We start from the raw sequence: 27,660 nt of genomic DNA on the forward strand, positions 1-27,660 counted from the left end.
TCCAGAAAACTGGAGAGTCTGAATTCAGGACTGATGCTGAGAAGCACGGATAAAACATTAACAGTCAGTGGTGACCCTTCTGTTTTATTAATTGAATGAAGTCTCTGGTTTCTACCTCTTTAGTGCTTGCTGAAATGTCACAGAATATAAGCAGGAATTCAGGGGCAGGTATATCAGCCCTCTAACCCATCTTTTCCAGTTGAGAGAAAATGTGTTTAAAATAGGTTTTAAAAGATCTGTGTCTTAGAAGATGGCTTGTCCTTGGCTCTCATGGTTTTATTTTATTGTCTGCAAAACTTCATGAGGGAAAGTCTCATAATCCTATGTATGTATTTCAAAGTATGTTCTTGCAGCTTCACTTGAACATTTGTAATTATGGCCCGAAAATCCTGTCCTTGGACCCTGGCCACTGAAGGATGAGATTGTTTTATGACCTGCTTTGCTGTTCTGCTAACATTCACTGTATTTTATCTGTCCCCGCGCAATAACAAGGTAATGATTGCAGCCGATGTCTCAACTGATAGAAATAAGTTTTGTGAGTGTCGTGGGAACAGGCCTGCACTTCATTTTCTGGCAGCCTCTCTGCTGGTGGTCATTCTTCACTATCTCTCAGAAACACACACAACTCTTCTGCAGTGGAAGAGAGTGGATTGTCATTCAGACATTAATATAGTGAAATAACATCTTCCCGTTGAAAAACACAATCTTTCCCACACTCATCTTCCAAAGAGTGCCATCACAATGCATCTCATCTCAGGAAAGAAGGTGGTAACCAGCATGTTGAACAACATTGTGGAAGTGGAAGTATTTTCAATCAAGACATTTGGAAAGCCATTTGATGCACAAAGGCAAGTGAAAGAATATGGCAAACTGCTGCTTGTGCTGTTCCTGTGGTAACTCTTACAGCAATGTGCATTTTGCTTAGTAGCATTCCATGGACTGAACTTCCATCAGCTTCTTCATTTCTTTTTTAACCTCATGTAAATATTTGCCACCTGTTACTGCATGTGACAAGGAGGTTCACATCTAAAATATTAATACAGGAGCGAGTCCTAAGGAAGATGATTGAAGAGCTGGAGCACCTCCCAAATGAGGACAAGCTGGGAGAGCTGTGGTTGTTCAGCCTGGAGAAGAGAAGGCTCCAGGGAGACCACAGAACAGCTTCCAGAAATGAAAGGGACTCCAGAAAAGCTTAGGAGGGTCTCTCGATCAGGGAGTGCAGGAATAGGACGAGGGGTGATGGTTTTGAACTGAAAGAGCGGTGATTGAGATGAGATCTTGAGAAGAAATGTTTTACTGTGAGGGACGTGAGGTCCTGGCCCAGGTTGCCCAGAGAAGTGGTGGCTGCCCCATCCATGGAGATGTTCCAGGCCAGGTTGGATGGGGCTTTGAACTACCTGATCCTGTGAGAGGTGTCCCTGCCTATGGCAGAGGGATTGGAACTGGATGGGTTTTGAGGTCCCTTCCAGTCCAAACTATTCTATGGTTCCTTGCAGGAATAGAAAAATCCCTCCGAATCTTCTCTTTTTCTTCAGGCTGAAGAATCCCAGCTCTCTTTGAGCCCCTTGTAGGCGTAGAGGGTGCATGAAATAAGGGGATTTAGGAGCAGAATGCTTGCTGCATACATCCTTATTGTCAAAGCATGGAATGTTTCTTGCGGGGCAGGGTGTTCCTACAACATGCACAAAGCGTGTTCATCCCTGCAAGCCCTCAATGCAACACTATGAAGATGAAGTCTTTTGCAGCTCTTGGCCTGGACTGACAGCAAAGACAGGAGGATGGAGTTTGGTGCTTTTACTGGAACAGCTGCCCAAGGAGGGGGTTGAGTCACCTTCCCTGGAGGTGATTAAGGGACGGGTGGATGAGATGCTGAGGGGCATGGTTTAGGGAGTGTTAGGAATGTTTGGACTCAATGATCCAGTGGGTCCCTTCCAACCTGGTGATTCTATGATTCTATGAGAAAGGAAACCCTCGGTCTTATTTTTCAGTGCAGAAAATCTCTGTAAAAAAGAGTTAATTGGCTGAGATTGAGAACACGTGTGCTGCAAAGTGTTTGAACACAAATGTGGTGTACAAAGGACTGAGTAGGGTATAACCTTTTCTCTTTATTCAGTGATAGGTTCATTTTCCAGAAGAAACAAGGATTGGATGGGATGCTGAGCCTGAATGCAGATTCACAGCCATACAAAGCTAACAGAGATCAATAGACTTCATGGGACTTGACCACATGAGTATTTAGAGAACCCCCATAAATTGCTTAGACCAAAACCAGGAATTAGGATGAATCTTTAGACCCTCATTCACAGCAGAAGAAAGCTGCTTGTATTCTGAGTAACACTTTCTGACAGTGCCTGTAAGACTCTGTAACACAGCAATGTAGTGATAGGACCGAGCTTTTGAGATTCCCATCTCTGTGACCTTTGCTATACCCCATGGAGCCACCTTTTGTACATGCCACCCCTCACAGTAGGAAAACACTGCTTGTGAGCCTGCAGCTTTTACTGTTGTCTGTTGCAAAATCCCGGACCTGCAGGGATTAACAGTGATAATGTTCCAAATCCAGCTCTTTGCACAGCAATTTGTGTCACCTTTGATTACCCCGCCTGGAAGCTGCTGCTGCTCTAGTACTGTCCGGAGGAATCTGGACCCACCAATGGTCTGATGTAAATATAATCTCAGAGAAAGAGGCTCGTCATATCACTCCCTCCTATAAATCCTAATCCTGTGAGTTGAAATTCCATGACATCATATGTAATGTTCCTCATAGCTCTCAGGCCACACGATGCTCTGAAATAGAATAGCACTCTTGGTAGTTTGGAACTTTGAACGTTTACTTGGTATTTTTTTCTCAAAAGAAAGAGCTGTGAGTCACAATCACTATGTTCTTGTCCAGTAAAGGCTGGACAAGAACATAGTTCTTGCTCTTCACTCTTGCTCAGTGAAGGCTGGGCTGAAACGTCAATCTTTTGTGGGGTTACACAAGGCACATCTTCCCAGAGCAGTGGAGCACATCATTCAGGAGAATATTAATCCTATCTTTTAGGCCAGTGAGGAGTACATATCATGCAGGTTCTTGACTATCTACCATGATATGCCACAGAACATCAGAAAAATGAACTTCTTGGGACACTGAAGGATACCCATGGGCCACTAGGGCTTTCATATCCTCAGGAACGCTGTTCAGAGCAGAGTTCGGCCAGGGTGGATCACTGTGTGCACTGAAGAATCTCTGGAATCTCCAAATATTCTCTGTCAAGTATTCTCAAAACTTCAGTGAATATAACCTCACAAATCCCTGTGCCAAACCTCACCAGCCTCTGTGCCAGACAGAAAGGAAACATGGATGATGTAATTCTTCAGAGGGAAATGAGGAATGTTTGTTGAAAAGCTCGTGGGGAATACTTTAATGTAATGTAAGGTACCATAACAAAACTGAGTAGGCGAGGGAAGATATGTACGTACCCATGGGCATGGTTGAGCTACTGGTATGCAAATCAGTTAACCCACGGTTCACCTCTAAACAGCAACAGACCCTATAAAGCTCCCTGAGCTGACAGAAGAACTTACCAGTCTTTCTGTTCAAAGCATATCATCACACAAAGGCTTCCAAGGCTGATTGTCTGGGATCAATTTTACTGTCAATGCAGTTGCTTGGGAAAAGGGAAATCTCTCTGCAAATCCCCTCAGCAAATCTCCTATCGTGTCTGACATCAATAGTTCTTCATTGACCCGCTGAGACATTCACCTTTGCTTCATCTCAACGGAGTTTTTCTTTATGGCTTCTACCTAGAACAGCAGTTTGTGTTTTACACCCTTTTCCTCCTCCCCGTCCTTGAAGTTTACTGCTGGAGTTTATGGAGTTGTGAGTTTCTCTGACGCAGACTCATATTCTGGCAGAGATTTGCAGACCTTATGTTTCCCCTTACGTTTCACACACCATTCGAGTCTCCTTGACAGAGATGAAGCACTGCTGACTTGGAGAGCTCTGAAAATTAAGATGGTTGTGTAGGGATTTCTCCCTCTTTCCACGTGGAACTTTTTTCTGGGGCAAAAATATGAGCCTGAATGGGAACACGAATGCTGTAACTTCTCTTAAAACAGAGGTGCCTCTTTTTCTCAGTGAGTTTTCCCTTTCCTATTAGGGTGAAAAGTTCTTAAATACCTTGAGCAGTGCTTTCTATGTCGTTTCAGTTTCTAGCACAGCTAGGGAGAGCACCACATCCTGCTGATTCCCAGCCAGGAGATTAGATGAGGGAAGATCTAAGTGTGGTTGGAGTTGATGATCTGAAAGGTCTTTTCCAACCTGATGATTCAATAATTCTATGATCACAGGAGAACGACTTCCCACGCACCTAACAAGCAAAATCGGGCTGAATACAGGAGTGTGGGATCCCATAGAGGGCCTGTAGCCCACAGCATGAGTAGTTCCCCTGCCATAGGCAGGACAACATTCCACTTCCCTGCCCATTTGTGCATGAAGACAGGAGGGTCTCAGACAGGAGTCAAACTTTAAAAACATTCTATATAACAGATAACTGACAGATGAAGATGTACCTATTGCAATCACGGATACAGTTATGAAACAACACGTCCTAAAGTAAGATGATTTATGCTGGATTCATCGTGACTGCACAGTCACTTTGCCAGAAACTAGAACTGTAGAAATTACTTTGTCAGTATTTCATGTACAGGGAGTGGTAGCAAACCTGTTCTATTGTCCTGTATTTTGCCTGATCATTATATTTTAGAGAAAATCACAGAATCGCAGAATCACCAGGTTGGAAAGGACCCATTGGATCATCGAGTCCAACCATTCCTAACACTCCCTTAAACCATGTCCCTCAGCACTTCATCCACCCGTTCCTTAAACACCTCCAGGGAAGGCAACTCGACCCCCTCCCTGGGCAGCTGTTCCAGTGCCCGATGACTCTGTCTGTGAAGAATTTTTTTCTGATATCCAACCTGAACCTCCCCTAAATATCTGCCTTTGTCAGAAATGTTAAAATCCAACGTATACTCACAATGAATAATAGAAAATAAAATAGACAAGAGCTAGTAAAATTATCTCACGCACAATCAAAATAAATTGTTTATTATTAAATTCTTTCATATAAAATTCACCTAATAACGCTGCCTCTTCTCCCGCAAGCCCAGTGTGGTTCAATTCCAGTGAGTGCCTGACTGGCATTTCACAGCATCACATGAATTCCAAAGAGAAAATGATGGAGAAACTGGTACCTGACAAAGCATGAACCCGTCTATTAGGGAAGAAACTGTTTGCCTGGCAGTGCTAGGAGAAAACTCTTCCTTCTTCTGCTGCTGTGTGTTACAGCCTGCACTGATGTTCTTGATTTCCAGTGTTCAAGTCTTTCACCACTGCCTGAAATACAGAGATACAACTTCAGCCAAGAACAAGTGGGAGGCTTCCGACCACTCATCCCAAATGGGGTTGGTATTTCATTTTTTTTGTAAGTAAAGAGGCTGAACCTGACTTGCGGAAGGGAAAGCACACCGGCAGTGTTTGTTATCTTTCAAGGAAGGTTTGTGAGATCATGTTCTGAGTGTTGCCAAAATGCTGTGTACCTAAGTGGGTATCAGTCAGTAATTTTTCCTTTTGGTGTGAGAAGAGCAACGCTGAACAGATGTGCTCCATAGATCTCCTTTCCATAAAAGAAATAGGTAGCGTAAATAAATTCTCCGAAGCCAAAAACCAGGTTAGTGGAAGAGCTGAGCAGAGGACCTCAGTCTTTCTCTACCTGTACCCCATCTACCCTTGTCGTGAGAGTCCCAGTGTTTTAGATACACTCCTGCTGTTCATTTCAATTCTAAGTTTTGGGCTGATCCAACCTGGCCATTGGTCTGACAGGAATTTCTGTAGGCAATGGTCCTCCCACTCAAAGCAGAGGAGTGTCCTCTACACTAGATCAGGCTAGATGACGCTTTGTTAATCCAAATCTTGGATGGAAGACTTCGAAGGACAGAAAGGCATCACCTTCTGGGTGACCCGTGCAAAGGCTGCAGAAATATTTGAGGAGAGATCTTGTCTCAAGGTAGGGTTTGGAGCTGTGGCCCCTTGTTATACTGTCTGGTACCACTTAGTATTCCTCTATCCTCTTGGTAATTGTTCTGCACGTAGCCATAGCCGCAAGTAAATCAATCCTTCAGCAGATCCCATGGCCTCTAGTTCCTGTAGTCCAGGCATGCTCATTTGGTCATCCTCCACTGAATTCTGCAGTTTTCCAACATCTCAGGATCTTCCTGGACAGTTGGAAAGAAGCCAGGGAAGCATGGCAGAGAAATAACTTGCAGAAGTCTTTTCAAACTGCTGAGAAATTAGGGCCCTGTTCACTCGCAGACCACACAAGTGCCCTTCAACCCTGAGCTGGAGGCAGGAGGCATGGCCCACCTGGGGCCTTCTCACACAAGAGATCTCTTCTCACACAAGAAAACAGCTGCAGCACGGGGCGTAATTAATGCTTGGGCCCTGCTTACAGGCACGGATTTACTATTTCTCTGAAGCAAAATGTATAGAATCACAGAATAGTGGAATAGTTTGGGTTGGAAGGGATCTTAAAGACCATCCAGGTCCAGCCCCCTGCCATGGGCAGGGACACCTCCCACTGGATCAGGGGCTCCAAGCCCCATCCAACCTGGCCTTGAACACCTCCAGGGATGGGGCAGCCACCACTCCTCTGGGCACCTTGGGCTTTCCCACCCTCACAGCAAAACATTTCTTCCTAAGATCTCATCTCAATCTCCCCTCCTGCCGCTCAAAACTGTTCCCTTCATCCTATCCCTGCACTCCCTGAGCAAGAGCCCCTCCCCAGCTTTCCTAGAGCCTCTTTCACTACTGGAACCTCCTGGCTCCCTGTTCAGCCTTCTCTTCTCCAGGCTGAACAACCCCATCTCTCTGTCTGTCCTCATACAGGAGGTCCTCCAGCCCTCGGATCATCTCCGTCGCCTCCTCTGGACTCACTCCAACAGCTCCATGTCTTTCCTGTGCTGAGCACTCTTTCAGCTTTTCTGTTGAAGCCACAGCTTTTTCTACATATTCATCAGTATATTCAATAATAATTAGCTAAGTGTGATTGGAAATTATGACTGGACATTTTTATTCCAGGCAGCATCTCAGAATCCGTTTACATGAGGCTCCCTCTTGTGCTCATTTCAGCTTCCTGCTGACTTCTCTCTTCCCATGTTTTTCTGCAACCTTTTGTTAGCAGATCCTATTGCATCAGGCCATCTAATTCATCGGGCTCAGAGGGAACTGAAATTAAGTGAAATACGCTTGCCCACCTCTAGCAGAAATATCACTCCTTAGAGGAATAAATGGAGAGCTAAATGAAAGCAGACGGAGCAGCTTCCAGGAAGTGTTGGCATCAAACCATTGGTCTGATAAGTTCTGAAAAGGGAATGGCCATCAGGGGAGGCTCAGCATCTGCCTGAGAGCAATTGTTAACAGACCACAGGTGGGTAGGATGAAGGCATTCCCCTCCGTATTTCCCTTCTGCTTTCCTGCTATGGTGCTGTGCAATTCCAAAATACAGAATAGGGAAAAGTAAAGAAATAGGGAGAGATGGACCATTCCAAGAGACTGCCATGCTGACAACTGATGCCAAGGGGAGGATGTGCAGTATCTCTTGGGCACTGGAACAGCTGCCCAGGGAGGTGGTCGAGTCGCCTTCCCTGGAGGTGTTTAAGGAACGGGTGGATGAAGTGCTTAGGGACATGGTTTAGGGAGTGTTAGGAATGGTTGGACTCGATGATCCAATGGGTCCTTTCCAACCTGGTGATTCTGTGTGATTCTGGGAGAGGCTGCATGACACAGGTCAGTCTGAACTTACAAGCTCCATCGGATTTCCTTCCAAGCATCTTGTAAAAGCAGTTTAGGAGGAGCAGCAGGCGGGAGGACTGTCCTGATATCTAAGTCTTTCTCTCTCTCATGTTTGTGTTTTGGTTGGGAAGGGAGAAGCAGAGCTTTCAGTGGCCAAATGCTCTCAGGATTTTTGATTGGGTAACTAGTGGGCTTCCAGTGGGATGAGAAGCAGGAGCTTGCAGACTGCCAGGACACAGCTGCACTTCACTGCATCCCTCTGGAGCAATCTGCCAACTAACAGCATGCATCTTTTTTTTTGTCTGGAGTCCTTAGCAGTCCAGAGGGACACTGTTAACAGACAGTCCTTTCTGCTTCTGAGCCCTGTTTTTGCTTAATGCTTTGTCTCGCTCTCATTTACTGATTCTTTTTGTCTGCCTGTGTTGTGGTAGTGGTGTTCATGACGTGCTGGATGGTGTTTGAAGTAGAGAGGCTGCTGCAGAGCTCTAGCATCCCCTGGACAGACCTGGTGGACGTGGTCTTCCATAGTGTCCACCTCACGCTAAGGATCTTCACCTGGAGTTTTGACACAAATCCTGCCATCTGCAGCCCCTTACCTCCTCACTTCAACAGCTACTGTCAAGATTCGATCCTCTGCTGAGCTGGGTGTGCAGTCTCCTCCTTCCCTGGGACTCTCTGCAGGACTAAGACAGCACCATAAGATGTTTTTCACTGGAACACAGTGTTCACTCTATGATGCTGGACTTCAGACACTTCCTATATCTACTACTGGTATCAGAAGCTGCACACAGAGTGTATCCTCCATACTCTGTAAACCAAGTCGGGAGATGTCAGATTCTTCATAAAGGCAGAAGTGAATGGATAAGGAAAGACTAAACTTGCGAACAGGCTTCACTTCTGCACTTCAAAGCATACATGACCTTATCTAGAGTGAGAATTGCATCTAATAACAGTATATATTGAAGCTTCCCTGCTAACTGTGGAGTCCTTGAATGTATGTTTGTGTTCACATCGTGGGTGTAAAGGGGACAGGGTCTGGCTTTGACCTAGCAACTCTCTCAACCTCTTCTCTCTCTTAAAGGGTGGATGCTGACATTTCTTTTAAAACAAATCCTGCAGAACCAAAAATTCAAAACGCTTGTGCTTTGCATTGTAGGGGCTTATCACAGCCCTTTACAACAAGAGCATCAATGCATTTCTGAGGAGGAAAACAGGTTAGTAAACTTCCAGACTCTGACAGAAACACCCATTCCTTGCTAACCTGACTTCATCCTTCTTTTCTGAGCCCTGCTCTGTTGGTTGTTGCAGGTAAGAGAGACATCATCAAAACAGAAGAGCTTTGTGAAGATGCTGTCTGTCCAGTAAATAACTGGGCCACCTGGCTCTGTTTGAGAAGCGTGAGTGTGAAGAAACGAAGAAGGGAGGGATAAAATGTTGTTTTCAAAAAGTAAGTTGAAGCTTGAAGATTCTTATCATTCTTGCTTGAGTAAATACTACTCTTCAGGTGGGAAGAAGTTGTCATGATTAACACTGTATTAACACGGGACAACACCAAACAGGACCATGCTCTGCTTTGGGGCTGCTGATCAATGAACTTAAGTCTTCAGGGAAATGTTGATGTAACAAGTTGAGAACTTGCCCTTACGTCACAGGCAGATTATGAAAGTCTTTCACTCCTAACTGAAGAGCTGCTCATAATAGCAAGGGTCAGGTCCATCTTAGCCAGCTGGAGGCTAGGGATTCACAGAGTGTGATTCATCAACTTATTCTAAACATGTGTAGGTCACAGAAGCTGCTTCAGCTGTTGTTAGGATACTGTTAAGCATGAAGTGACAGAGAGAATTGTGTTTGCAGCACTAACACAACTTTGTGACTCTAACTGCTCTACTTGGATGACTGGGATCCTCCAAAATGCTACCTTATCCTGCCTGACACGCAGAGCTTTTCCCAAACCTTCTATACTGGTGTCCCAAGGTCTCCTTTCTCCTCTCCATTCCAGGTGAGGGCACTCTTCTGTCCTTACAAAGGAGCGGTGTAAGAAGCTTCACCTTCCCAGTTCACCTTCTCAGTGAGACATGGTGACATGAGCTTTACTGCAGGTGTGGATTCACGCTATGAACAGCAAAGAACTGTATTTTGCCATTATGGGAATAAACAAGAGCACCAAAAAGTGTCAGTACAGAGGTTTGAGGGTGACTCACTAGAAAATTAAAGGCCTGTTAGTATCTGCAATGCTGATGGGAAAGTAAACCAGCTTAACAGCTCCATCAGACAGAGGGAGACAGCCCAGTGTGGGGTTCCACCAGTGAGTGGCATGTGATGTAAATCTTATTTTTTCTTGGAAACTTTTAAATAAATCTGATAGGTAAATAATCACTTCTTCCAAAGCAATAAGAACAGCCCTAAACTGGCATTCAGCCCTCACTCAAAGGCTCAGAGCACTCAAATGTCTTGCAATGAGATATTACATCTTGTGAGCTCAAAGCCCGGGAAGCTCTGTGGTGTCAGATATGCCCTGATAGGGTCCCAGCACTGCGACAGGAAATCGCCCGTATCTGCTCGCACACATTCCTCTGGGCACCATCACATGTGACAGCAGCAAGAGTTTGCCTAGAGCTTGTTGCTGTTGCTATAGCCCAGATCAAACACTTGAACGTATGAGGCTGTACGAGGTATGAAGTGTAATCACCTACAAAGTCTGGAGGAAACCGGACAAGCGTTAGAACATTTCAGGTGTTCATTAGGCAACTGAAAATGTCTGAAAAAAGGCAAGGAACTGAGTTTGCAAATCATATATTTCTGGGCCTTTGGTGATGGTCTCTCTACTCAAAACTGAAGCTGAAGAACTCTGTGCAGACTAAAAACATTGAGAGACAACAAGAGAGTAGGGAGGCAGGGAGATTTACTTTCTTTTCCTCCTTGAGACATGCCCACTTTCTGTGGGGATAAGAAACACAAGGAGGTCACTCTGCAAGAGAATCCAGTCTCACACTAGTTATGGGATAGGAGAATGTGTACTTTGAAAGGGTCTTTTGCATTTGCATCAGAGTTTCCATGCTGTATAACCATTGCCCAACTCTCCAGATAGGCTGTTCAGCTTAGAGTAAGACTCCTCTTGTCCTGACCCTCTGCTGACTTTTATTTTGGGCTCCAGTTAGGGCTGCAATCCAAACCCTCTCCTAAACTGGAAGGGGAGGAAGAACCAAGTTGGTGCCAATTGTCCTGTCTTGCATTCATGCCTGACATTACACCCAGTTTGGTGCTACGGTGTTGGTGACTAATGACAGATCATCTGTCCTGCCTGTCTTGGCACTGAGTGGGCAAATGAAGGCAGAAGCAACTGCACCTTGGGCTTTGCAGATTGCTTGTATGTGCCCATGTCCTAAATCCAGTGCTCCCAAGGCACTTTCTCTTAGCATCCTCTGTCACACCTACATAACCACAGTGGGTGCTACAACACACAAACATTCCTGTACTTAAACACCACGCTCACACATTTGCCTCTATACCGAGATAGATAGTCACAAACCTGAGTCCAGCTGGAATGTACCAGTGTATTGGAAAATCATAGAAGAGAATAATAGAATGGTTTGGGTCAGAAGGGACCTTAAAGGTCATCCAGTTCCTGTCCCTTGCCATGGGCACAGAAACCATTCCCCCTTGTCCTATCCCTACATGCCCTGATCAAGAGCCCCTCCCCAGCTTTCCTGGAGCCTCTTTCAGTACTGGAAGCTGCCCTAAGGTCTCCCTGCAGCCTTCTTTTCTCCAGGCTGAACAACCCCAACTCTTTCAGCCTGTCCTCCTACGGGAGATGCTTTAGCACTTGGATCATCTCTGCAGTCTCATCTGGCCTCACTCCAAAAGCTCCATGTCCTTCCTGTGCTGAGGACTCCAGACCTGTACGTGGGTCTTCAGGTGGGGTCTCATGAGAGCAGTGCAGAGGGGCAGAACCCCCTCCCTGGCCCTGCTGGTCCCACTGCTTTGGATGCAGCCCAGGATACGGTTTGGCTTTCTGGGTTGTGAGCATACTTTGCTGGCTCATGTTGGGCTTCTCATCCCCTAGCACTCCAAGTCCTTCTCCTCAGGGAATCCATTCTCCACTCAGCCTGTGTTTGTGCTTGAGATTGCCCAGACCCAGGTGCAGGACCTTACACTTGGCCTTGTTGAACTCCATGAGGTTCGCACAGCCCCACCTCTCCAGCTTGTCCCTCTAGATCCCATCACTTCCCTCCAGTGTGTTGGCCACACCACACAGCTTGGTGCCATCAGCAGATTTGCTGAGGGTGCCCTCAATCCCACAGTCCATGTCTCCAACGAAGATGTTAAACAACACCAGTCCCAATACCGACCTCTGGGGGGTTTGTATTGACCACTACTTATCACCGGTTTCCACTTGGACGCTAAGCCATAGACCACAACTCTTTGAGTGCAACAATCCAGCCACTTCCTTATTTCCAACTGGCCCTCTTTTCCCAGGTATCACAAGCAGGACCTGGTAGCAGGCTGCTGCCATTTTCTAGCACATATTATGTCATATTACCCATGTGAGGAATTTGTTCTTGGCAGATGGGCTCCTCAAGAGCCCTGGAAAATCTTGGGACTGAAGAATGGAGATTTTCAGAGAGGAAATCTCAGCCTTTTGATGGTACTAGTCAATCACTACAGTGGCCATCAAACAGCAATGTCAATGTGGGGACTTAAGCGCATAGCATTTTTTTTATGTCATTCAAACACCATCCTTCCAGCACATTCACATCTCTTTTTTTTCCTGTGGGCATCCATGCTTGCTAGCTGGCCTATTGTGCACTGTCAGAGATTGCAAGCCATTAAAGTAATTTTAGAAGTGGGACCCGACATATTTGTTGGGCAGAAGAATGATTTGTCACCGTCTTTCCCTTTTAAATGGCATCAATAAAGCCACACAGATAGGAGAGTCTGGTAAGACATAGATTTGGAGCCACCTCTCAGAAGTGGTCAGAAAAGTAGAGACATTTAGGTGTAGAATACAGGTTTACGAAGCACACGCACCACATTGTAGGTGTTCAGCCCTGGTGCATCAAAGCCAGGAGATAAACCCTTGCGATCGAATGGATAAAAGTTAAAGAGCTGCCCATTTTGGGTCTCCAGTGAGATGGAAGCAGAGCCCAGGTGCAGGACACACGGGAACTCTTTGTCAAAAACAACTTGGAAAACACGATCTTCCAGGTGGTGGAGCTTGATTGTCCGGTACTTTTCAGGAATTAGCTCTTCCACGTGAGGCCCGAATTGCTGCATGACCAGAACCCCACCAGGTCCAACTTTGATCTCATAGAAAGTGAGGTTGGAGTAGGTATAATAGCCAACATAAGGGCTTGGACTTGGAGGAGGAATCAAGCTTTTGTCTGCCTCTCTGAATGCTGTCTCCATGGCAGGAATAAGATACTCATACGTCTGAGTCACAATATCTCCACCCTGAGGCCTAGGCCCTGCCATTAGCACAATGAAGCTCAGGCGGAGCTTGGGGATAAGAGAGAAGGTAGCTGAATAGCCATCAAGGTCTCCATCCTTCCTAATAACATCATATCCCAATTGCTCGTTAATCTCCCAGGGTGTACCAGTCTTGTTAGCAAAGTATTCAGTGGAGCACTTAAACAGAGGGGTTAGCATTGTCTTCACTGTGTCAGGCTCTAGGAGACGACGGTGGTAGGTGCCCAAGAAGACCATTGCCAGCTTGGCAAGGTCAGCAGCTGTGGAGTACATCTGGCCAGAAGGCCTGTACCAGCCAAGATCATAGAGAGGAGCTGGCTGCTGGCTGCTGTAGAAACCCACAGCCATCTGGGAGCGGATCGGTGGTGTGATGTCAAAGCCAGTATCCTCCATGCCCAAGCGGTCCAAGACGTTCTCTGAGATCCAGCGCTGATATTGTCCTTCAGCTGCGTGGTTGGCTAGCACGTGCGCCATCAGTGAGAAGGCCAAATTGCTGTAGTGGCACCTGAAAAGGAAGCGGAATGTATCTGGATCAGTCTTGCCTCAATGATACAGAGGGGTCTGACAGTGCAAAACCAGGGGCTGAGCCTCTCTTCTCTGGGGAAGAAGTCTCATTTTATCTGATGACAAGGCAAAGAGAGGGGAGAGATGAAGGAAGGATAGAGAGAAACTGGATGTCGTTGCTCTGGTCTGTTGTTAACTTGAAAAAGAAATTTGTTGTTGCAACAGTGGCAGAGCTCTTTGAGCACTCTGTGTAGAGAGAGACAGGAGATGAAAAGAAAAAAAAAGTCATTTACGCCAGCCAATGCGGGTAGAATCACAGAGTCATGGAATGGGTTGGGTTGGAAGGGATGTTCCAAACGCCCTGCCATGGGCAAGGATACCTCCTATTGCATTAGGGTGCTCAAAGCCCCATCCAACCTGGCCTTGAGCACCTCCAGGGATGGGGCAGCCACCACTGCTCTGGGCACCCTGGGCCAGGGCCTCCCCACCCTCTCAGGAAAACATTCCTCCCTAAGTTCTCATCTCAATCTCACCTCTCTCAGCCAAAAAAGTTCTCCCTTGTCCTCTCCCTGCACTCCCTGATCAAGAGCCCCTCCCCAGCTTTCCTGGAATCCCTTTCGGTGCTCGAAGCTGCTCTGAGGTCTCCTCAGAGCCTTCTCTTCTCCAGGCTGAACACACCCAAATCCTGACATTGTTTACTCACCAAAACACATATCCATTCTTTTTAAGAGCTGAGTTAAGAGTTACAGGTCCTTACCTTAAAGTTCTTCAAATGCTGGATAAACCTCTTTGGAAGTCTAACATGGCACAACCACTTAAGTACCTCAGCAACATTAAATTGGTAAAAGCACTTCAGAAGCACCTAAAAGTCTCACAAAGCAGCATCCAGGAATGTGGAGTCATTAAAAACACCTGAGTACTTCAGATTTTAATATCCATAAATTGATTTAAGTCTTTATACTTGAATGAAGATTAATGACCTCAATACACAAAAAGGCAACTTTTTTTTTCCAAGCACTTTTTCAAAATCCATGATATTTTCAATCTTGTTTGGTGTTTTCTTAATTTTGTGAAGCCACACCTATCACCGAGCGTGACTTAGAGCATAAATTTTGTACTGCATCAACCAACTCCAGCCCATCTAGCTAAATAAAAGCATGATGAGCATAGATATTTCTACCCCAAGCATAAATACATTCTGAATCTAAAATCTTATATCTGAAATGGAGCTGAATTTCAATATTTCTAGAAAAATAAGTTAAAATTTCTAGATCAATTAATGGAAATTTCCTTTAGGAAGAATGAACTGTTAGCCGTGATGTCAATCAAGGAACAGGGCAACAGAGTTAAAACAACGAACGTGTCAAATCATGAGGGGTTGGAAGGCTATGGGTGGATGTTCTCATGTATCTTCATAGTGAACATAATATAAATACCAAAGAAGATAATGGTATTAAAGTCTCAAAATCTTTTAACGCACGTATATTGTAACCTTCTTCACAACATGGGACAAAACTCATACAAGGTTGCCATGATCAAGTCACTGCGTTACTACACTTGCAGACTTCAGGCCACAGTGAATCCTCAGTGATTCCAGGAAAATTATTTCAAATTATTTCAGAATTTAATTCTGAAAAAAATTTTGCAGGCTTAGAAAGTTTTCTCCATTTACTCTGCATCCTTTTCCTCACGGGCCATCTGTTGGATCCTATTCAGACTTTTCAGTGTTTGCAACTCAAGTAACAGACTTTTAACAGGATACACAAATGGTAACAAACATTATCAGAACTTGTAGATAATTTAGAGACATGCAAATCACCACAGACACGGCATGATTTTAAGTGAAATCACGATGATTTAAACCGATTAAACTAAAATCCCTTTTCTACTTCTGAAAATCTGCATCTTTCACAATTTAAGGCTCTTTGGAAATAATTACAGCAGTTTAATTTGCTTCGTTGAGGCCTGTACTTGTACAGGAGATGCTCCAGCCCTTGGATTTAATTTGTGACCTCCTCTGGACTTGCTCAAACAGACCCGTGTTCTTCATGCACTGCGGGAACTTGGGAATGTCTGTCTTTTATGCGTTGGCCATGGAGATTGCGGGTGAGGCTCATATTGATGGAGAACACAAACCTAAATCAAAAGCTCATAAGTGAATGTATCTGACCTGGTTCCTGGATCAGCAACCAAGATATCATCTTTCAGGAGAGCTAGAGCATCTTGCGTATTGCCCTTCCACAGCAGGGAGGTGGATCTCAGCCTCCTGGGCAGACCTGTGCCAGGGAAAAGAGAAGTCAACAATTTGAGACAAATTATGGTCCAGGAAACTTTGAGATTGGTGAAGAGTGAGCAAAAGGCAAGATTAAGTGGCCAAGTGGAAACAACGATGATGCACACGTGCTTTACACACATAGCAAATATACTGCAAAGAGCTCTTCATACTGGACTGCAAGACATAGTATTTAAGTCATGGACTACTGAGTCTGTTTAATTCAAGTCCTATCCCAGCACCAGCTCTGAGTCACTATCTGACAGTAAAACCACATTGCTAGATAATTAAAATACCCATATCTCCAAGTGTGTTTCGAAAGAGAAGGGCATACGGAGTATCAGGGAAATCCCTGTTGGTATTTCCATGTGAATGTATTCCCTTGAATAGAAAGATGTGCAAGAGTCCTTTCCATTTTGCCAAGAGACCTTGAGCTTCTCTGGACCATTCCAGGCTGGCTTAAAGTATTTCTAGATTTTTGTTTTGTTTTGTTTTTTTTTTTTTTTCAGCTTTAGCAACATTTATTCAGGGTTTCTGAATGAAGAATAACTGAAATTCTTTTCACTTTTAGTTCCTCAACACTGACTGCATATTTCCTAAAAACCTTGGTCAAGACTTATTAAAACACCACAGATCCTTTGCACAAGATCTACCACTCACCAAGTCCAGATTATATCTGGAATTAAATCCCCATTGCTATTTACAGCTGACATTGATTTAGAGGCTGGGAGAAAATCAGGAAGGGTACAGAAAAATTACTTCCAACTGTCTGCTCAGCAAGCATGGGCTTAGTCACAGCAAAGCTGAATGAGTCCCTATTCTTCTGCACCAGCAACATGTGTTTTTCTCAATTGGCCTGACCTTGGGATTTGAACTGGAATGAGAGTACTTTTTCTGATTCTGGTGTGTGGTTATTTGTGCAGCTTAATGACCAGATAAAAGATGCACCGAACATCTCCTGGAAGACAATGGGCTCCTTAATTTCCCACTTGCCACAATAGCAGCAAAGAAAAAGTTGATGCAATGGGAGAGCTTGCCAGCATCGCACCACTGCTGCAGTGTCTCTCGTGAGATTCACTAGAAATTATAAACCAGAAAATATGTGAGCCTAGCAGAAAGTCCACAGTCATTGATTTATGCTCTATGGGCTGTGAGAAACATGCTGTTATTAATTTACAATAGCATCTCGTACTGGCATTCACAGATATTTGACAATCACAGTCTTAACAAGCTGGAACTTCCCTCCAGCAATGTACCCATCCAGCGCTGAGAAGAAAAATCTTTGGAGCTACTTTTTAAATATACCATGTAGAAAAGCCCAGATAATGAGAATCACAGAATCACAGAATCACAAGGTTGGAAAGGACCCATTGGATCATCGAGTCCAACCATTCCTAACACTCCCTAAACCATGTCCCTCAGCACTTCATCCACCCATTCCTTAAACACCTCCAGGGAAGGCGACTCGACCACCTCCCTGGGCAGCTGTTCCAGTGCCCGATGACTCTGTCTGTGAAGAATTTTTTTCCGATATCCAACCTGAGCCTCCCCTGACGGAGCTTCAGGCCATTCCCTCTTGTCCTGTCCTCTGTCACTTGGGAGAAGAGCCCAGCTCCCTCCTCTCCACACCCTCCTTTCAGGTAGTTGTAGAGAGCAATAAGGTCTCCCCTCAGCCTCCTCTTCTCCAGGCTAAACACCCCCAGCTCTCTCAGCCGCTCCTCGTCAGACTTCTTCTCCAGCCCCTCACCAGCTTCGTTGCTCTTCTCTGGACACTCCCCAGAGCCTCAACATCCTTCTTGTGGTGAGGGGTCCAGAACTGAACACAGTACTCGAGGTGCGGTCTCAGCAGTGCCGAGTACAGAGGGAGAATCCCCTCCCTGGACCTGCTGGTGACCCCATTTCTGATACAAGCTAAGATGCCGTTGGCCTTCTTGGCCCCCTGGGCACACTGCTGGCTCATGTTCAGTCGGCTGTCAACCAGCACCCCCAGGTCCTTCTCCTCCGTGCAGCTCTCCAGCCACCCTTCCTCCAGTCTGTAGCACTGCATAGGGTTGTTGTGCCCCAAGTGCAGGAAATGAGGATACATTGTAGATCACTTTCCTCTGAAAGAATCTTGATGAAAACTGCTTTACAATATGTCACGCAGTGGCTTTGATCTTGAAGCTAAGCAGAACCTATTCCTTTTTGGGTTTTGACAGACAGGAAATGTAAGATAGGATCTCAAAAGTCGTTGGGCTTTCAGCTGGGATTTTGAAACTGTGCTTCTCGTTCTACTAAATTGTCAGGGTCCAAGGTGGTTGGTGTGCCCTGCTGGGGTGGCTTGGGAAGCTAAGAGGGAGACATGAGAACGTAAAAGGACCTAAGCAGGGGCACAAAGCCAGCACAGTGACGGAAGCAAGAGAATGGCTGCATGTTGCAAGCAGTTATGCTATGACCAGGTACACTTTGACATATGTTTCCTACAAGTATTTCTAGGGCATCACACACATCTCACTGGATGACAGGAGCTGTAGCGGGCTGCATTGTTCGCAAACACTTCTGCAAGGAACAGCCAGACCAGGTCAGGTACTCCTGAGAGTCAGAGGGGACTGGATGGAATTGATGCCCTGGAGGACTTCATCATGCTGGCTAAAGCAAGCCCTTGGCTGCAGGAAGAGTCTCTGGGCAGAGTTGTGCACGCACCTTTCCTTCTGCCTTCTCCCGCCACCGGCCACTTTGGGTTGTTTGTCTGTTTGTTTCCAGATTTCAGTTACATCATTCTTTTTGGGGGAACACTTATTTTGATGTTGACTCACCTCAGGTTATGCTGTACCCTGTCCTAAGGTTTGCCTACAGAACAGGTTGAGAGAGTTGGGGTTGTTCAGCCTGGAGAAGAGAAGGCTCTGAGGAGACCTCAGAGCAGCCTCTACTACTGAATAAGGGTCCATGAAAGCCGAGGAGGGGCTCTTGATCAGGGAGTGCAGGGATAGGACAAGTGGGAAGGGTTTTCAGCTGAAAGAAGGGAGGTTGAGATGAGATCTTAGGAAGAAATATTTTGCAGTGAGGGTGGTGAGGCTCCAGTCCTGGTTGCCCTGAGAAGTGATAGCTGTCCCATCCCTGGAGGTGTTCAAGGCCAGGTTGGATGGGGCTTTGAGCAACCTGATCCAGTGGGAGGTGTCCCTGCCCATGGGAGGGAGTTGGAACTGGATGGTATTTAACATCCCTTCCAACCCAACCCATTCCATGATTTTATGAATCTATCTCTGAGTTTTAGGGCATTTATTCCAATCTGGAATAATGAAGGTTCTACAGAGTTTAACCAAAATGTCATATGAGATATCAGCATGGTATCTTTGACCATTAAAGTCTTGGATCTCTGAGTCAAATATTAGCAGTTTTATTTCTGAGAAAGGTTAAAGTTCTTTTGAGTTCTGTAAGTTCCTTCTACCTTAATTTACCCAATTCTGAAGATAGCAGAAAATTAATAGTAATTAATAATCAATAATATAGAATTAACTATATTATATAATTATAGTATATATAATTTATGATATTAATAATTATTAATAATAATTAATAATAACTCAGGAATTCCAGATCAGAAACTACGCTGACAACTAAATGTAGCTCAACAATCAAGATCTATTTATTCAAAGCAAAAAAGTTTGGTGCCACTTTGACCCTCAGCTCTAGATCTCAGAAAAATGAGACCACTCATGGCTGGAGTACAAAAAAGTTTATGCAACTGGAGCCTGATTTCAGCTCATGATACTGTGTGGAAAGAAATATATGTTCACTTTGCATGGGAAAAACAATTCCCACCCCATAGTGCAGCTTGGCCCTTTCCTAGCAGGTGGTCTGGACAAATGTTTCCTTTTAGCATTTCCTAAATCTGCTAACAGCTTGCTTTCAAGGATCCTGCCTAACCTCTGGGAAATGCAGAGGTACAGGGTCCGTACTGGGAAATGCCCTCAATAACAGCCTTTTTTTTGTCGCTGGCATACGGTCTGTTCTCTCCATGGTCTCTTTCAGGTGGCACAGTGGTGGCAGAGGACAAGCAGGCAGCAGCATTGTCTCACCTGAGAGCTGGCTGGCCATTCTGCGCAGGGTAACGGGCGATGGCTTCATTGGCACTGAGCCTTTTTCTGAAAAAATCATCCCATCTGCTGTGTATCTCTGCTCTGATTCCTTGAGCCTCCCCAGAGGGTTCTTAATAACAAAGTTTTGGGCATAGCGTTCCAGTGGGTCATCAAGAGACATCACTTTTCCTTCCTCCCACATCTTGTACAACATAATGGTGGGAAAGATCTTGGAGACACTGGCAATTCTGTTAAGGAACAAAAATTTATATAAATTAGACACTAAGAAACCCATGAATGAAGGAAGAGCAAAGATGGTCAGTAAATAAGATTGTCCAACTGACCCATTACCTAGAGCTTTACATGCAACCCCTTTGATAATTCAGAAGGGAATTGCTAAAATGCAGGTGAAGGAGTAGTACGTTTTCAGGTTCTTCAGGATGGGCACTACTATTCCCATTTAAAATATCGTTAGATAAAATAAAAAATCATTTTAAAAAGATCCAAGGTAATCAACTCAGTGAGTCACAAGCATGCAACATTTTAGGGATCAGCTGAAGTATGTTCTCACAAAGTTTTGGTGTAACCCAGAATAGGTTTCTTCAGTAGATGTAAACCAGTAAGATGACACTGTCTGTGACAGTGGTTCTGTATCCAGAAATCAGCATTCCAAATGTGTATCTGCTTTTTCTTTACCTCTCATGCCTGCAATACATCTCACTCACCTGTAAATAGTGTATTCGTTGGGCACCAATGAAGAGGGGTCTGAACCATTCTTCTTTCCAAAGTTGCCTGTCCAGAGAACAGTGTCATTGTAGATCACAATGGCAGACATGGCAGGGAGCCCAGAGCTGTGAATCTTTTGGCGCAGCATCACATCAACCTAGAGAATGATAGGAAATCATGAATTTAAAAATGAGAAGACTTACAAGGCACCCAGTCTGTAAGAGGTGGTGGAAAACCTAAACCATCAGCCCTCCTTACGTCCAAGCACGTGAGAGTGATGTTTTTTCAACTGTGTTTTGGCAAAAGAAAATATTTTAACTGTACCTTTGAATTTCTTATGCTGAATTGTCCAGTACATTTCACAAAATCATGGAATGGTCTTGGTTGGAATGAACATTAAAGCCTATTCAGTCCTACCCCTGCCATGGGCAGGGACACCTCCCACTGGATCAGGAGGCTCAAAGCCCCATCCAACCTGGCCTTGAACCCCTCCAGGGATGGGGCAGTCACAGCTGCTCTGGGTAACCTGGGCCAGGGCCTTCCTGCACTCACAGGAAAGCAATTCTTCCTGAGATCTCATCTCAATCTCCCCTCTTTCAGCTCAAAACCATTCCCCTTCGTGCTATCCCCAGCTTTCACATAGCTTCTTCCAGTACCAGACGACTGCTTTAAGGTCTTTCTTTCAGTCTATACCTTCATCATATAGAAGAATGTGGTGCTCATCCTTGTAATACCCATGATACTTGTATGATTAAAAACAAATGCTAACCCCAAATAATTGTAATTTCTTGCTTTTAAAATTGTACTGTGCAGATCTTCTCTTTGCATGAGTATCTTTGCATGAGTATGAGAAAAAGATCCAGACTTTTGAAGTATCCCTTGACACTTTTCATGCCATGAATTGTGCTAGAGCTAGGACTTGTGTTTAGACTGCAGTCCTAGAAACAGCCCTGAGTGACTAGAGGGCTGTGATTGCTCTCTGCTCCCTGTTACGCCAGGGTTGTGTCGACGTAATCAACCAACTGTGCTCCACCCACCTCCTGCAGGCAGAATGCATTGGTCTTGCTCTTTTATGACTTTGTCAAAGCTACGTCATCATCATGCATAAGTTATCTTTTGCACAGAAAGTTTTAAGTCTTAAGAAATGACCTTCCAAGCCCAACATTTGAGACAAGAACCGTCAAGCCGAGTTAAGTCCTCAAGACCTCTTCATTGGATGGTCCGGTGAGGCACACTGACAGCCATCAGGGGACACATCCAATTTGTGCCAAGTCCTTCTGTTCTTTGTCCTCTCCTCCCTATGTGCCGGTGACCTTTCTCATATGGTTAGGTACATCAGCACCTCATAAGAACAAACTGGTCTCGTGTCAGCAAGCATCATCCTCCCTAGAGTTTTCTCAGTCTGGTATGTAGACCCACCTGGATCTGCAGGAATTTGGCAGAAATGCATTATACTAATCTAGACTCGAATGTCACTAAATCCAATGCTCAGAATTTGGATTTGGCCACTAGCAAGTCTCTTCAGGAGGAAACATAGGCATTTCTGGTAAGCAAAAGTATTTACACATAGAGAACAAATGTTTCCTTGTGCCTCATGCTGGAGCGAATGCTACTCCCCTCTCTCAAGCTGCCATGGGCTGGGAAAAAATCTTCCCTGTATGCAACACAATCACATTTGGTACTGTCCAGAGCCCCAGCCCCAGGGTCCCTGGCCTGGCACAGTATGATAGTTTATCTCAAGTACTGCAAGATTTTTAGGGTAGGTTCAAGTATCCACACACTCAGACAGAGCCTATGGGCATCTGAAGATGCGCTTTTGATGTGCTGGTGCCTAAGGCTCCTTCAAATACCGGTGTCTTCCAGTGCATCAGATGTTCATGTTCTTTGTGTCTGCAAAACCAGGCAGATTCACCATCCTACTTCAAAGAAGTGCTTGGATAATTCATTTACAAGGCTTGCGAATAAGGGAGGTTAGAAGACTCTCTGACTCAATATTCTGCACATTCCCCTACCTCTTTGACTTATCCTAATCGAATAATGAAATATCTCTCTATAGTAACCCCAGAGAGAGCAGCAGAGCCTCAGTAAGAAAGAAAGTGAAGTGAGAGCAGCTGAAATCCTGTGTAGATAAAGCGATGTACATGCGGAAAACCAACCTTAACTTCACAACACACACACACAAATGGTGAATGACCTGGTCATGAGCACTCAGGAACAAGACTTTGGGGCTATGATTAATGCTCCTACATAAACATTTGCTCAATGCACCATAGCAGAAAAGAAAAAGGTCAATCAGGTATGAGGGATTATTAGAGAAGTAAGAAAACAAAATAGAAAAGAGCATTTTGTCAGTGTATAAATCCCTAATAGACTTGCGAGTGTGCACAGTACTGATTTCCTGCATATCCACAAATGCATGCTAGAGCTGGAAAAGAGTTAAGGAAGGATAAAAAGAATGATCAGAGCTGTGTGGCAGCTTCCATTATGTCTAATAAGGTTATTTGTGAGAAAAAGACGAATGAGAGGGTGCATTTATGATAGGGGTCCAGGGCTGTCCTTATGGCCCATGCAGTCCAGGAAATCCACAGTGTTTCCTCATTGCAAATCAAGCCTCCCAGAATTTCAGATGGTGCTAAAATTTCAGACTGAGGTGTCTCTCATTCAGATGCAGGTTCCCTTCGTCTTCCTCTCCATTCCTTTCCTTCAAAATACCTACAAGTAGTTTTTAATTTTTGAATGGTGGTATGGGGAAAGCCAGCAAAGCAGCAAAATAAGGAATTGGCAGTCACTGATGAATAGGAACTGTTTATGTGAGTCCCTTCTTTCCAGGATGTGAGGACTGCCTCATAGAAGACAAAATGACAAGAGCCATCATTTTGTGCCCTTGTGTGCTCCCCAGACCTCCTGATGGCAGCTAATAATGTTTCTTCATCGTAGTTTACCTTTGAGATAAGATAATTGCTTATTGAGATGTTCTGTATGCTCAGTGAAGAAGTTTTATACATTCATTTCTAGACTCACTTGTTCTCCACCTCCTTGATTTCCCACCTCATCCCCCAGAGATGCTCAGAGGCAAAATATATGTAGTCCCCTTTACTCCTTCAGCAAAGCAATCATGAGCTCTGTCCTCCTCTGTTCCCTTCTCCTCACAGACCTTCTCCAATGCTTCCTTCAGAATGGGGAGTGGGTGGTCCAGCGGTGCTGGTTCAGGATAGCGGGGGCACATCTGCACAGCTTCTGATCTTGCTTCCATCACAGATGCTCCTGGAAAACATTTCAAGAATGGCATAAGTGGCTTTCATAGACATGCCAGCAAGCTTCAGCCTCACCCAGCAGTCAGCAGAGGCTCGCTTTCTTGTGTTGTCAAAAGCTGAAGAACACTTCCACATAGTCAAAGAGGTCAATCTTGAATTGTTTCTATCCCACATAAAACCGGACTTGAAGAGCACACTGTGCTCTCGTCTGGCTTATCCCAACATGGTATAACACATGGGACAGACAGGAGCTGCGACAGCCTTCAAGTGACTCTGCAACTTAGAAGAGTAAGGAACTGTGACTGCAGAAGAAAAGGAAGCTGAGAGTGGGTTTAGACCCCATGAAATTGCCCTGTCCATGTCTATGGGAGAGACTGAGTGTGGGTTCAGGAGGACAAAGTTGTCCCATGCCTATTGTAACCTCAGAAAATGGTTGTAGAAGTGAATTGTGAGTGCTACCTACTGTCTAACACTCCAACACCAGGCTGCACACCCGGTACCTGAGCTGTCTTCTGAATTAGCTGTACCCTGCACACGCTAGAGACATGGCTTTAATTTTTGTGGCAAGCAAAGTTCTTTAAACTCAGTGAGAGACTGGAATTCTCTCACTTGGAGGGTCTGTTTTCCCACTTGTCCCCGAGGTCCTCTGCTCTGTAAGCTATAAACAAAACATTCATTTATCTTTTTGCTTACCAACCGAGAATGAAGATAAAGCATTAGAAATGAGAGGAGAAATGGCTCTATGAAAATTTTGAGATGAATGGGAAGGGACACAGGCAGCCTCAGGTACTCTGTGATAATAAAGTAGGGTGTGAAATCTTTTCAGATATTGCTCTATGAGTGGCACAGTCAACATAGATTTTGTGTCACCTTTGTTTGGGCTTCTTAGAGCTGCTCCAGTTACACTGTATGTATGAGAATTTTGTCCTTGTGCACACAGTGCCTTGAGTCTGTCTGGTGAGTTTTCTATAATTACCATAAGGGAATTCTAGTGGGAACTAGGGGCTTGAGCTGGTTCAAAGATCTAAGAATAGGAGAACACGAAATGAGGAGAACCCATAAGCTGAAATTTACGGTAAGGTGTAAAACAAAACCCATTCTGAAATCGAGTGATTTTTACAACAGGAAGCTAAAGATAGAGAATGTAAAACAAAATATCTCCTTGGGATATTAATTTAGTTTAGTGCCAGAAAATGGATCTTCTCTGGACACCATCGGAGTTGCACGTTACTCCATCAAGCCAACACTCATCTCCTCTGTGTCCTTGCACCAGCTAGGAGGAGGTGGATTTGTGTGCTGCTTGGGCAGATGCTCTTTGGGAAACGTGTTACCCCATATGGGGAGAAAAGCATTTACTTGTCTCACAAACCTCTGTGCCAAATCATGGTCATGCTTAAAGAGGACTACTCACTGGTCTCCATCTTGGGGAGGCTGTACTGCCACAGGAAGCAGCCCGTCATTGCGACAGACAACAGGAAGAAGAAGAAGACCAACACATGAATCCACTTCACCTCCATAATACTGAGCTTGAGGAGGCTCCTTCTGCTGGATGCCTGCTGTGAGTAGAAAAGATATGACCTCAGAGAGAGAAGAACTGCCTCTCATGCAGACCAGACAAGTGAAAGAGGCACAGTGCATCAGGCAGTGAAGCCGCTACAGGCACTATAATCCAGTACTGTTGTGGCACTAGTGATGGGAATACCAGAACACATGGAAATAACTAGAATCAGAGATGACTTCTTGTCTTCCAATGAGGTTTGCATGACATTACTCTTCTCTTAACTTGTAGGCCCTGTTGGTTCTGGTAGAAGAAAACCATTCACTCCTTTTGCCTTTTCCCCTCCATGAAGGTGAACGTCATAAGCCCAGGCTGGCAGGATTCTCTGCTACATCTCTCATTTCCTTCATTGTTAACCACCATGACTCATTCCTGGATATCTTTCCAAATCCTTTTTTTTCAGTCCAGCGTCTGTTCATGGCAGCCACCAGCCAGATCATATAATCAGATCCAGCTTTTATAGATAAATTATGAGTTTTTTTGCCATGTACTACCATTACCCCTCTATTTTCTGCCTGGAATTCCCTTTACATCATGCACCATCTGTAAGCTTGGCATTTACAGATGCCATCTTTAGGAAAACTGGCTAATATTTTGGGTTTGTGAAGATCTTACAACACTGGATACTATCCAGGTTGGTGATACAACCATATAAATGTTGGAGAAAAATGAGGAACAGATAACAAATGATCAGATGCCTAAGTATGAGCTGTACTCTCTCGCCGGCTGTAATAGGTCAATAAGGTGCTTCTGAAAGTTTGGCAATTAATGTCATAAAACATATGGCCTAACATTTGCATCCAATACGGTCCACATTCCAAAGTTGCTTCAGGTTGTCTGGACTCACTTGGAGAACACACGGACTGAAATACTCCCTTTACGTTACCACATGGCCCTTTTTTGCTTTTTTGAGATATGGGATAATTCATGCAAAAGTTTCTGCAAGTCAGCTGAGTGTTGTCACTTACAACAGGGGAATCTGCAGAACCACTTCCAAGCTTGCACATGGCTCTGTCGCATACCTCCCTGCCGTAAGGATCCACCTGGCGAGTCTAGCCCCTGCAATTCCACTTTCTTTGCAACAACAGAAATACAGAATCACAGAATCACAGAATCACAGAATCACCAGGTTGGAAAGGACCCACTGGATCATCGAGTCCAACCATTCCTAACACTCCCTAAACCATGTCCCTCAGCACTTCATCCACCCGTTTCTTAAACACCTCCAGGGAAGGCGACTCGACCACCTCCCCGGGCAGCTGTTCCAGTGCCCCATGACTCTGTCTGTGAAGAAGTTTTTTCTGATACCCAGCCTGAACCTCCCCTGGCGGAGCTTCAGGCCATTCCCCCTTGTCCTGTCCTCAGTCCCTTGGGAGAAGAGCCCAGCTCCCTCCTCTCCACAACCTCCTTTCAGGCAGTTGTAGAGAGCAATAAGGTCTCCCCTCAGCCTCCTCTTCTCAAGGCTAAACACCCCCAGCTCTCTCAGCCGCTCCTCGTCAGACGTTCTCCAGCCCCTCACCAGCTTTGTTGCTCTTCTCTGGACACGCTCCAGAGCCTCAACATCCTTCTTGTGGTGAGGGGTCCAGAACTGAACACAGTATTCGAGGTGCGGTCTCAGCAGTGCCGAGTACAGAGGGAGAATCCCCTCCCTGGACCTGCTGGTGACCCCATTTCTGATCCAAGCCAAGACGCCGTTGGCCTTCTTGGCCCCCTGGGCACACTGCTGGCTCATGTTCAGTCGGCTGTCAACCAGCACCCCCAGGTCCTTCTCCTCCGTGCAGCAAATCACAACTCTTTCTGAAGCCCTTTATCCTGTGCAGACCTTCCCACACAAATTCCTGAAAGCAGCTTGCTTCAGGTTCTTCCATGATAAAATGAAGATTTTAAGACCACAAGGTGCCTGCAGACCCACTCAGATCTGAGCCTGCTAGAGCACATGCAGTCCATATTCCCACAATCAGAATAAATGATACGTTCCTAAGAACAGG

General features: G+C 45.1%; 1 protein-coding gene across 5 annotated transcripts in view; it reads right to left on the reverse strand.

Moving 5' to 3' along the window:
- Nucleotides 1-4,981: 4,981 nt before the first annotated feature.
- The window catches only part of LACTBL1 (lactamase beta like 1), a 55,844-nt gene continuing 33,165 nt past the window's right edge, over nucleotides 4,982-27,660 (reverse strand). For 3 of the 5 annotated variants that reach the window (XM_054086084.1, XM_054086086.1, XM_054086085.1), the window contains 6 exons: nucleotides 25,526-25,670; nucleotides 24,015-24,124; nucleotides 20,860-21,017; nucleotides 20,135-20,382; nucleotides 15,975-16,080; nucleotides 4,982-13,805 (listed from right to left, as the gene is read on the reverse strand). In XM_054086084.1, coding sequence (XP_053942059.1) covers nucleotides 12,827-13,805; nucleotides 15,975-16,080; nucleotides 20,135-20,382; nucleotides 20,860-21,017; nucleotides 24,015-24,124; nucleotides 25,526-25,670 — 1,746 coding nt within the window. In that variant the 3' untranslated portion in view covers nucleotides 4,982-12,826. The remainder of the gene's footprint in view (nucleotides 13,806-15,974; nucleotides 16,081-20,134; nucleotides 20,383-20,859; nucleotides 21,018-24,014; nucleotides 24,125-25,525; nucleotides 25,671-27,660) is intronic. The other 2 variants (XM_009564293.2, XM_054086087.1) reach the window with 2 other exon arrangements.

Source organism: Cuculus canorus, chromosome 21 (assembly GCF_017976375.1).
Source record: "Cuculus canorus isolate bCucCan1 chromosome 21, bCucCan1.pri, whole genome shotgun sequence".
NCBI lineage: Eukaryota > Metazoa > Chordata > Aves > Cuculiformes > Cuculidae > Cuculus > Cuculus canorus.